General features: G+C 38.1%; 2 protein-coding genes across 5 annotated transcripts in view; one reads left to right on the forward strand and one right to left on the reverse strand.

Annotated features, from left to right (window-relative positions):
• LOC131685894 (uncharacterized) overlaps nucleotides 1-12,537 on the reverse strand; it is a 227,930-nt gene that overhangs the window by 91,733 nt on the left and 123,660 nt on the right. The window lies entirely within an intron of this gene.
• The window catches only part of LOC131685892 (1-phosphatidylinositol 4,5-bisphosphate phosphodiesterase), a 179,333-nt gene that overhangs the window by 80,878 nt on the left and 85,918 nt on the right, over nucleotides 1-12,537 (forward strand). For all 4 annotated transcript variants that reach the window (XM_058969910.1, XM_058969909.1, XM_058969912.1 and 1 more), the window contains 3 exons: nucleotides 775-970; nucleotides 1,037-1,096; nucleotides 12,206-12,343. In XM_058969910.1, coding sequence (XP_058825893.1) covers nucleotides 800-970; nucleotides 1,037-1,096; nucleotides 12,206-12,343 — 369 coding nt within the window. In that variant the 5' untranslated portion in view covers nucleotides 775-799. The remainder of the gene's footprint in view (nucleotides 1-774; nucleotides 971-1,036; nucleotides 1,097-12,205; nucleotides 12,344-12,537) is intronic.

A 12,537-nucleotide genomic window follows, 5' to 3' on the forward strand; every position in this document is an offset into this window, starting at 1 on the left:
GAACGTCAGCGTCATGTCACTGTTCCGTCAGGATAAGTTGAATGCATTTCTCGTATGCTCATGCACATGTTTCGTACGTCAAAATGTTCCGTACCGTTGACGTTGTGTGAGAATTTATCCATTTAAGTGCATGTAACTAATTTTGACATTCTTTTGATGTTTGTTTTTGACGTGGTGACGGAAGCCTGACGTATCGTGTAAATCGATCACCTTCCTGCATCTTTGTGCAGATCAACTTCATACAGCCACCACATCGTTAAAACCAATAAACCATGTTCCCGCTTACGGCAAACGCGGCCACGTGCTTGCTCAAAACAAAACAAAGCTCGGAAATTCTGACCCTATTCAATAGCACCCATAGCGTTACGGTGCGTGTACCATAAAATACGTAGAATGCACAAGCGCACACACTTTTATCGAACAACCAAACTGCACACTCCACTACGAAACGTGACAACCATCAACTGTAATGCTTAATTTAATAAACTCGCGCCAATGTTTGATTTATTTAATTATGTACCTCCAAAGAGGAGAAGCACTAGCACTTGTACGAGCTCACCTGGCAGTGAGTTGACCTTGTTCATTCTTCGCCGTATCGAGCGCAGGTACTTTTTCGAATAAACAGAGGAAGGGACGAAAAGAGGAACTCCGTGGTTTGGTTTGGATATGTGATACGATTGGAAAACTATTAGCCTGAACGCACGTGTATCCTCGATTCTCATTCGCATTGACTGACCCATTTTTTTGTTTTTGGTGTCTCTCTCTCTCCCGCAGATCTCAACATAGTATTTCATAAGCCATGACCAAAAGGTTCGAGTTCAACTGGCAGATCCCGGTCCCGGAAGCGCTCAAAACTGGATGCGTCTTCGATCGGTGGACAGAGGAGAAGGACAACAATGAGTTCGAACCGGCGTGTACTTTTAAGGTGGATGAGTATGGATTTTTTGTGTACTGGAAGAGTGAGGGAAAGGTAAGACGATGCTCTCGATGGATAACCAAGATCTTTTTGAACTGATACATTATTTGATCTTTGCAGGAAGGGGACGTTATCGAGCTTTGTCAAGTCAGTGATATTCGAGCCGGTGGAATGCCAAAGGTTAGTAAAATAAAGCATTTAGCCTCAGATCAGTTCTTCTTTCTACTGTACGTTTCATCTTAAATCCAATGTCAATCTCGAAGAAGTTACAAACACGTGCAACTAAGTTTCTGTTTCAAGTTTACATGCGATCAATAGATTGTACCCCGGTTTGCATGCCAAAAGTTGCGGGGAGAGAGTGAAAACATTTTCCGCATTTGTAATCCATACCTAACTATAAATACCTACTAGAATAGGTAGGTACATTGATTCGAGACAGTAAACAGCTCGTGACCAATTTGTCCACATATTCGAACTGCTTTTAATAGATCGACATACGGTCAAACTACCATCGAATCAACAACTTAGCATCGCGATTACTACAGGACGTGATAAACAACAAAAACCGCCTTCATTATTATTGTGGGTCACTCGATTAGTCCCAGACGCTTTTTGTGCAAAACGACACTCAAGACACCACTGTGTGAAGATCTACGTCAGAGGGAAAATAAAAGGATATTGTTCATAATTCTTTTGAACTGGAAACCGATTTTTCTCTTTGGCACGAGCCATATAAAGTACAATAGAGTTGGAAATTTCACTCCATTAGTGAGTTGCATTGGACAAATTATATCAAACCCTATTGTTTGTTTATATGAAAGATATGCGTCCGCTATTCATCCCAGACCAGATAGTTATGAGCGATTGGGCTATTATAATTGATGCCTGGTCTATAGTACGGAAACCCGTCTGTCACTAGCAGATATCGTTGCTCATTCGGAAACAATACTGAATAGATGCTTCCAACTCGAACGGTAAAAAGCGACGTCCTAATGACGTACCCAGAAGGCGTAGCTTTACGGTGACGCGCAACTATATGTAACTTTCAACACCTTCGACGTCGCTCGCCGGCAGCCTCTGTGTTTGGTTCAACTGATTGACGACATCGCATCGTCGCTGGCAGGTGCTTGATTATTTCTGTATCGATTGCACGAGAGCCGATTAGCTGCCGGTAAAGTGTAATTTCCATACGAACGACAACACCAACCATCGCTATTTAACAACCGTTCGAGAATTGAGATAACCGTCGCGGATTTCGAGTTCAGATTGTAATGAATTTTTCCTTTATTAAATTATTTTCCACAGAAAAAAATTTAAAAAAATGTTTTTATTGTGCTAGTTTTTGAGTTTCCTTGTGGCTCCAATTGACAGAAAATTTTAGTCAAAATTATCGCAAAAATTTATTGTTTCTGCCAACACTGCAAATGTATCATCAACATCAAACAATTCAAAACAGCACATTTTCAGTACAGACTTGATTTTTTCATTTTTCCCTGGTATGTTGCTGGCGGCTTGCTTTATTTTACAATTTAATTTTCTTAAAACTAGGGAATCGCAATTTGACATAATTTGAATTCATTCTATTACTAATACTAAGGGGAATAATTTTATGTTATCTGAAAACTAGGAAAAAAGATCGGTCCAAAATATTAATATTAATTCAAATATAATAAAACTAAGAGTAAGCGGAAGGGAAGGGGGCGATAGGCAATAAAGCATACTTTTTAAGATTAAAATTACAGTTTGGCTTTTTTCAACAAGAAAGATTGTTAGATTATGCAATATAAGGTAGGAAAAACACTATTCGGCTTTTTGTAAGGGAGGCAAATTGTTCTTGGAAAATTCATAAGGGGCCTTAAATCCAAAATCTGGACAGCAGAGACCGTAACAGGGGCAAAGATGAGAGGGTGGACAACGATAGCAGAGAAGAACTCAAGCTTTATAGCAAACGAAAGAGCACAGTCATCAACTGGAGTCTCCTTGTAGGCGCCAGACCTCCAGGCTAGAGATGGTATTAGATTTCCAGTCTTGCAGCACTGTTTTCCAGAAAATCTCGTAGTAAGGCTCTGCGAATGACAGAAGAAAGAGAAAGAATAAATAAATTTGCATATTGATGTTTTTCAAGCAGAAGTATACTGCCGTTCTAAGCATAATTGTCCCATGTATATAGGGAATCCCATAGAACATGGGACAAATATGCTTTTAACGGCAGTATACGAGTGATAGAGATATGAGATTTTGTTACTCGGGCTCGATGGGAAACCTTGAACTGAGGCCTGACATCACAATACTCGGAACATGACCGAACAACGTGTTCGTTGTTGTGATAGCCAGAATCGCTGCCCTTCACAAAATATCTATACGCTGCTGATGCGGATCCATAGTGTAATGGTCGAACATGAGCCAAATGCAATTCCGACCTATATCCAGCACCCTGAACCAAAGCTTTGTCGCTAATCGTCGATCTTCCCCGGCAAACATTTGGAGTAGGTAGTAATGGCAAATTATACCTTTTTAATTGGGTTAATTGTTGGTTTCAACAGTTGGTTTCAACAGTTATTTCTTATTTTAATTTCTAATTTTAATAACAATCGAATAGTTTTCAAAAAAAATTAGTTATGGGAAGGATGTTGATTTCTTAAAAAACCGATTTGTCTGATGAGGATTTTCACGAAAATCCTCCGAAAATCTTTAAAATGGTGATCTTAGATTCCAATGAAACTTAACACATTTCACCGGCATGCAAGACTAAACATTTTCCACAATCAGTAAGATTATTTTGACTCAAGAGCTTTTTTTTTTAAAACGGCGTACGTGCATTAATTTCAATTTTTTTGTTCGATTACTGTATTTTATACACACAGAAAAAAATATTTTGTAATTTTAAGTTTACTTTCATGCACATATTTGGAACATGAATATAAATGTAAAATTAAGTTCCACCACAAATACACACGACTTATCGTGCTTTCTTCAACGAATTTTATTATAATTTTACACGTGGATTGAGAATCACAGTTTCTTTAAACGGAAAACCAATGCGCTTCAATGTATTTTTACTCGAATAATGCTGTAAAATGAATGACATGTAATATTACACGAATGAAAGTGTAAAATTGTATGCTGTTTGATGCTCCAATTGATTTTAACGTACTTTTCAATCAAATTTTTGATTCAATCGTTGTGTGTTTACATTCGTATTGATTTACATGTAGTTTAAATTTCATTATTTTGTGGTGTGCAGCAAAACTTTCGGAGAACGAGTGACAGGGAATGAATATTTCTGTGCGAAAAAAATATGCGCTGAAAAAAATTTTGTGTCATTTTCCATAAGGACGAAAATTTGTGTTAAAAATTTAAATTTAAAATAAACACATCTTTTCTAATTTTTTGTATTTCGTCAACCAAAAACTAAAGAGAAAAGAAATATTTTGAATGTGATTATATGATGGAGAACTTATCGGTAAAAAAGTTTGTCTATCAATAACTTTATACATTAGGGTGGGGCATTGTTATATGGAAAAACGTAATCTTAACCTAATCAACTGAACACAGCACTTTTTTGGTTCCATTTGGGGTCCCAAACAACTGTGCAAAATTTGGGGTCGATTGGATTTGACCCGGCGTAGCGCATTGCGTTTGAAATTTGTATGGAAATTAGTATGGGAAAACCTACTTTTTTGCATTTTCGATTTTACAGACTACAATTCTTCCTGCAGTGTACCAGCAATGAGATAGAAGTGTAGTCCAGGATATGCTGAACAACATTGCCGAAGGATGCATGGTGCTAGAATGTCTCTACAACAAGTTATAGCTGTTTAAAGTTCGATAGATCGAATTAATTGCCAAAAATCATTTTTTTTTGCCAACACTGCGGGTGTAGCAATGATATTTCATATAGCATACCAAAATAACATCATATACTTTAGATTTACCACATTGGTATGTCTGGATGAATTATTCAAAAGCCTTAGCTCAATTTCATGGGCGTAGGTAGTATATGAAATATCATTGCTACACCCGCAGTGTTGGCAAAAAAATGATTTTTGGCAATTAATTCGATCTATCGAACTTTGAACAGCTATAACTTGTTGTAGAGACATTCTAGCACCATGCATCCTTCGGCAAAGTTGTTCAGCATATCCTGGACTACACTTCTATCTAATTGCTGGTTCACCGCAGGAATAATTGTAGTCTGTAAAATCGAAAATGCAAAAAAGTAGGTTTTCCCCTACTAATTTCCATACAAATTTCAAACGCAATGCGCTACACCGGGTCAAATCCAATCGACCCCAAATTTTGCACAGTTGTTTGGGACCCCAAATGGAACCAAAAAAGTGCTGTGCTGAAAAAACGATCATTTTGCCCCACCCTATTATACATGTTTGTAAATTCCATACTGATTGACATACAAAACTGTAATTTTATTACAGAATATAATTCTAAGTATCGCTTAAAATCAAAATGCATTTAACAAAAATCTTCCAAAATATTCAAATACTTTTTGAGATATTTGGATTTTGTTCCAACATACAGTTAATTCGTTGATTTACGCCCTTTTTAAAAGTTATTCGTGTTAACCTAGCATATAATGTCAAAAATCTAATGTTTATCGTTCAAAAGACGTAAAATAAAGTTTTTCAGTGATTTGGATCATAGAGAAGCTTTCAATAAAAAAGGTTTTCCTAACAACAAGTTTTGACATATTTTTATAATTCATACTATTTGCAGTTAAAAATACAATTTTATTTTTGAATATGATTCTAAACGCCATTTTAAATCAAAATACTAATAACAAAAAAAAACGAAAATGTGGTATTTCTCGAGATATTTTAAATAAGATGTGCGGTGGTTCGGACACCGAAGGCATGGTTCAGTGCGATAAGTGGTATCATTTCGCCTGCATAGGGATAATGAAGGAGATCAACAGTTAGAGCTGTCCCAAATGTACTAAGGCAAGAGGGATCCTGTAAAAATCTACGCGTCAGTGAAGCAAATCACAGATAAATGAAAGCAGGAACCGGAAGACTCAGAAACAACTAATTTCCAATATTCCACAGTTTCAGACGGACATTCCGGCCAAGAGGAAAGTTCATTTGAAACAGCCACCCAGAGGAGCTTCATCAGTTGTCTTTGAAGAATTCGCTGCTGAAATTGTAACTTTTGAAACTGGAAGACGATCATGTGCTTTATCAACTAGCAGTAGAGATGAACGTGCATAGAAAATACAACATTCTCTCACATATGGCAAGCCGGACGAATATAAGTTCCCACGTCGATTTGAGTGTAGTGAACGACTGGATGATAAATTTCAAAACGCTTTAGCGGGAAGGGCCGATGCTGTATTCGGTTCCAAAACATTTCAATTCAGAACAACATTCAACGTCAACCGAATATTTGGATGTACAGCATTCGGAACAACACACGTTGCATCTAGGTATTCCCGGGTATACAACAACGGTAGCATCAATTCTTGGCCTATGTCGTCGGAAGACGAAAAGACGTGATCCTTGCCCAGATAATCAATCGCACGCCTGGACCGCTAGCTGCATCAGAAGATTCATCTCGCTTACCGATCCGAACCCAGCGTTTCCTTAGCCAACTCTACAAAGCAGTGGTTTTGCGTACCAGCGCGTACTTAAGCCATTCAGAAACAGAGGATGATCTTTTCAGTATCTCCCTCCTTCAACAGCTCATCAATAAGCTTCCGCCAACGATAAAGGTGGACTGGGCGTGCTATCGTCGAGCTCGGCGCAAGGTCCACATAGCGACCTTCGGGAACTGGGTATACTCTCTCGCTGAATCTGTGAGCATCATGGACGTCCCTTCAATTGTACAGGAGCATAAGCCGGTGCGTAATGAAGGTTGTGGTTCTAAGAAGGACAGCGCTTCTTGTGCGCATATCTTTAGTTACCTAAACATAATACATTTAAAATGACAGACAAATGCTAGCATATTCTGGAACTCTCTCGAGATGCCGATCATGCTTACGTCGTCACAATGAAAAATGACTGTACCGTCAGACACCACGAGCTGTTACAAAACGACCAAAAAATGAACGCCCTGTACCGAATGGAGTGGCGTCTGTACAACCTGGATCTAATCAAGGGCATGGATTTAACCATCTTCAAGCATTGTCGTCTACTAGACTGTTCCTGTATCTACCTGTGGCACAAGTACAAGGAATCAACAAAGCGATTCATCCCTATGCTTTCTTCGATGACGTTTCAGAACCTATACTTCACGAAAACGGGTTGGTCGGCGAGCTTCAGTGAGATGGCGAAGTCAGTTCGATGTGCCTGCGGTGAACATTAGGTAAAGATCGCCACGAAGAAAACTCAAATCGTGGATGTAGGGATAGCAGAAGTGGTGTTTAGTCTGCTTAACGTAGCACGATGAAAGTGGAACTACTGGTTCCGCGCCAAACTCAGAACAGACCCAGTTGTCGTAACAGTACCAACACGTACGAGGCCTTCCAACAGACTCGGTATCACGAGACACAGGCTGGGACACGCACAAGTCGATTTTGATCTTGCACGGCAGAGTGGGCTAAATAGATCAGCCGATCGCAGTTAAGACAAAGCTATATACGGCGGATATGTCGACGATTTGGACAGTGTCAGAGCCGGATAACATACAATATATAACTGCCCCTCGACCTCCTCGACATTCACTCAATGGCTGTCCGATGGTTCCACTTGCTTGATAGCAGATTATATTGGGGAAGCATATATCAAGAAACTGTCACTCAATCCTACGGTCGTACGTAGTATCTTCCTGTTTTTTCTGTTACAGAGACACACAGCTTTCGGTCGATCCCTTACGTTCGGCCGCCGGATTCTGGTTAGCATTGGTCACGGTTTTCCAGGACTGACAGGAGATATCCTTGAAATGTTTCACTAGGTGGACAACCCAGAAGAAGACCAGCACTTGTACCGGAGAGACGAGCACGGAGAAATCGAAAATTTACGTTATACATGTGATGATCATTGAAGCCTGCTGTTCCCCTTACTGTGCTCAATATAATAAAAATACCAATATCGAGCGCCACACACAAGTTCACCCATAGCAGTTGCAATCATCATTAAAAGACACTACATAGACGACATGACTAACGAAGTTCTTATACTTAAAAAGCTGGTTCGGAACCCGCAACTGGATCAGCAACTCTGGTCGGGTACTGGTACCAAGGAAACGTGTCCATTTTTCTTAGTACTGAGGAGTTCCCGGAAGAACCATATAAACTAATACCGAAGAACGGCGAACTGTACCAACTAACTTTTGCACTTTCGAACTGTACCAATTACCTTTCTGATCAATGGGGCGTGCTCAGGATGAATGGTTGAACACGGTTCTGTGATTACGCCAGAGATGACCAGCATTTATCATACTACTACCACCACAAGTACCATCACCAAACGATCTTCGCTAAATACACAAAATCTCCCGATTTCGAGTCTGCTACGAAAAGGTCAGACGACAATGCCAAAGATGTAAGAACTATAATTTAGTGTCACGTCCTCCAATCATGACTGATCTACAACTGGCATCACTCGCCGCATTTTCACGTCCATACACGCATGTTGGAATCGACTACTTTGGGCCAATGGAGGTTGTCGTCGGAAGAAGAGCAGTGAAACGATGGGGAATGCTCACATTGAGTTGGTACATTCACTTAGCACGGACTCTTGTATCATGGCCCTTCGCAACTTTATCGCTCGACTGTCTGCTAGAGATCATCAAAAGGACCAAATGGTTCACCAACACGAATCCGATTAGCAAAGGAGATGTTGTTATCGTCGTTGTCCCAAAGCTACTTAGAAACTGCTGGCCGAAAGCGAGGATCACTTTACAATCTAATTTACATCTACATACTTACAAGCCTAAAATATGAGATTCTATAGATATGCTACGTACTTAAATGAGGAATTAAAACTTACTTATATTACTTATGTCATCCTAACCTGTAACCCGAGCAAACGAAAAACCCATGATACCCCCATGCTCATGGGGTTTGTCATGGGTGTTTGAAATGAATTCAACCCATCAAAACACCATCACCATGGTCCGGTAGATCCCATATAAAATACCATATGTTGGTGTATTTATGGGTTATTGAGACCATTTTATGGTGTCTTGAAGGTTGTGAATTTTGGCACGGACCATGTTTAAGGTCTTTTCAACGGGCTATGTGGTGTTTGAACCCATGAGTATTTGCTCGGGAAGTCTATATGATACACTACAGCACAGTACAACGCTGATGCAGGAAACAGCTTGCACAGTAGAAAACCACAAACAGTTATTTAATCGGTGAGACAATACTAGAAACATGGAAGTTTCCTTTATGGATATACGGTTCTGGAACCAATTCTATGCAAGCTTTTCCTTCCTACTTACTTACTTGTCACAGTATTAAGTAAGGGCATAAACAAATTTCGATGCCCTTTATCAGAACCTTCTGGGTTTTCACGGCGAGTGTACAGCATTTGTTAGCAAATGATTTGTTATTACGACTTTGAACTAGTTTTACACAAATTTTGAGAAATACTTAGTCGCGCTGTCAAAAATATTCAAACAAATTTATTTTATACAAATACATACTTTAGTACACGGTATATACCGGTACGTTCTGTATCGTTCACGTTTAATCTTGTTTTTGCAATCGCACAGTGGGACGAGCCCGGACTTAAGTCCATATATGAAGGTTATGTGATATTCCCACTAGTATTTTTCTGGTATCAGCTGAGCCATCAGAGACATTTTCGCGAGATTTTAGGTGATTTGAACGTAAAATGGATTTTTGACAGCTTTTTGAAGGTCATAACTCAAGTGTTTTTTGCATTATTTGACCATAGGAACTACATACGATTATTTTCATTTTTCAAAGAAACGGTTGATTTTATGCATTGCATTACTTCATCAAAATTATCCGTGTGATAAAATTACATCGTAAAATCGCCAAAAATTAGTCACTAGTTGGTTTAGTTAGTGTTTAGATAACTGTTTGTCATGATTTTTTATTGAATTCGAACTTCTAATGCGATAACAACAACGACGCCCGTGAATGCCCGCGATCACACTATACTCATTCGAAAGCTTTTAATTTTCTCTTTAAAATAAGTCTATGCTAGTTTTGCGAAAACTTGCGATAAGCAGTCAAAACTTAAAAAAACTGTCAATGGAGACGCATGGTTATTAGTGATATTGAATTTGAATAATCACTTTATAGCTAGAATAATGACATTAATACATACACAACTTTCAAATAGCATTGAGAGCATGATCTACAAGGGTTTTACTAGTGATCAAGAATAAGAAACTGATTGGGAAGTTTGGTTTTTAGGTGGTAAAGGTATTAAGAATGTTTAAAAATCAGTAAATATTCTCAACCATCTGAAATATGTCAAAATGTTTCTGGAACTATTTTTGCTAACTTATGCGAAAAAAGGGGTTTGGATTTTTTATTTAAGATATGAAATAAGCAATCTAAGTAACTTAAAACACACCTGTGAAAAAAAATCTTGTTGATTAGTGAATGTAAATCAACATTCCACTAAAACGCTCAAAATGTTTGTTTTGGAAATGAATGAAAATGTAGTTTTTATGTCAAGTAACCCAATAATAAATTAAACGTCCCAAAATTAGTCTAACACATCTTATTTGATCCTTGAAAACAAAATAGTCATTTCTAAAACCCCATAATGAGATGACAATCAATTCGTTTCAATGTGGAAAATAAATTTCAAATTTACTATTGAAAAAAATCATTACAAAAGACAATATATTTACTTTTGAGCCACTCTAATAAGTAGTAAAGTTAATTTCTATTTTCATAACCAAAATAGCGCACAAAAATTTCTTTTAAAAAATTTTGAACCTTCACAACAAAATAATTATTTTTGAGCCAATGTATAATGAATTTTTTTACAAGTGTTCATATAAAAAACGATTTAGCACACGAAAATTAACATACACAAATTTTAAGAACGATTTCGAAAAAAAAAATTTTGGGACACCCTAATGAATGGTAAATGTTTATTTTTAAAATGTTTTAATATCAAAAACGAATTCAGCGCACCAAAATTACATAAAAACGTCCTATTTGAACCGATACGGTAAAGTTTGGACTTTAGTCCACCTTTTGTTCTAAGTCGTGCCACTGTGAATCGGTGTAAAAGTTCGAATGAAAAAAAAATATTCCATTATAACAGATCACTGTATGATCTGAACATTGACTTGAACAAAGATTCGACTAGCTGATAACCTAAATAGTATTTGCGCTAAGCTGTTCATAATTATCGGTGAGTAAAAAGATCACGTGAGCATTATAAGGATCAAACGCATTGTTTTTTTCTTGGTTTCTGTTAATAACTTCTAGGCAAGTGACGAGCCCTCTTTACGTCAAACTTTTGATAAGATACGTTACGTAGGCCAACAATAGTTTACTGATGGAGAGTACTGATACACAATAACAACAAAATCCAGATATTTGTAATGAAAGTCTCAATGATTACACTGCAACTTTTTCGCATTCCATGTGTAGCTTGTAAGTACTTCTACCGAAGTGGCAACAAACAATCTGCCGTTCAAGCTTGAATGTAATTTGAGTGTGAACGAACTGAACATAAATAGCACGTCGTATAGAAAGTCAACTCTTCCAAATTCATTTCGCCGAACATAGGCTCATCAAAAGAAAAACTGAAATAGATCCACAATCGTTCAACCCCAGGTCAACTCGTGCTGTGAGTAAAATTAAAAAAAACTCGCAACTTTTCCGAGCCCGTTAAGCCTATCGCTTGTACCGTACTCCTATTTTTTGTTTCTTTCTGGGGCCGCAAGCGAAGCCTCTTTTGTGGGAAAATTTTCCTCGGGAACGGAGGTATGCAAACTTTTCCCCAGAAGATGGCAGCTTAATTTTTCATTTCTGATCCGACTTATTTCTCGTTCCATTGTTCTTGTTTATCTACAAAGTTCAAACACGTTCGGCGTTTCAATGTTGGGATGAGATTGTAAAACTGCGCGATAAATTAGGGCTCGGTTCCATTGATCAAGCTAACAATAGAAACACCGCTTCCGAGGAAATCAGAACTCGTCCCGTGAGTAAAATTTTGAGGCGAACCGTTCATTATTTCGCTATTCTAAAAGGCAAATGTTTTTTTCGCAAGAAAAGAAAGAAGAACTAATCGTCAATTGTTTCTCAATTCCACAGAACTAACAAACAATTAAACAAGTAAAAAGATAGGTTGTTTAATAGTTCTCTGTTCTCTTCTACCCCCTCACTGCGAACAGGAAACAAAGCTGTGCAATCAGTTGATCAACAAACACGGAGACAACGTGGAGGAAAAATCACTAACCATCTGCTCCGGTACAGACTACATCAACATCAATATGCAGCATGTGGTCTGTCCGGATGCTGCCACAGCGAAGGTAGGTTTTGAATTTTGATACCGTAGCAATTTGTTTAATGAAGAAATTCCAACCGAAATGATAGTAATCGGGTTTTCGCAAATGAAACAAAATGAAGACTGCAACTATTATGGGTAGATGATGGGAAAAGAAGGGGTTAAAGATAAAGTTATTTGATTCCAAATCAAGTTTGAAGCATACAGTACCGGACTTAC

The sequence above is a fragment of the Topomyia yanbarensis genome, chromosome 2, assembly GCF_030247195.1.
Source record: "Topomyia yanbarensis strain Yona2022 chromosome 2, ASM3024719v1, whole genome shotgun sequence".
Taxonomy (NCBI): domain Eukaryota; kingdom Metazoa; phylum Arthropoda; class Insecta; order Diptera; family Culicidae; genus Topomyia; species Topomyia yanbarensis.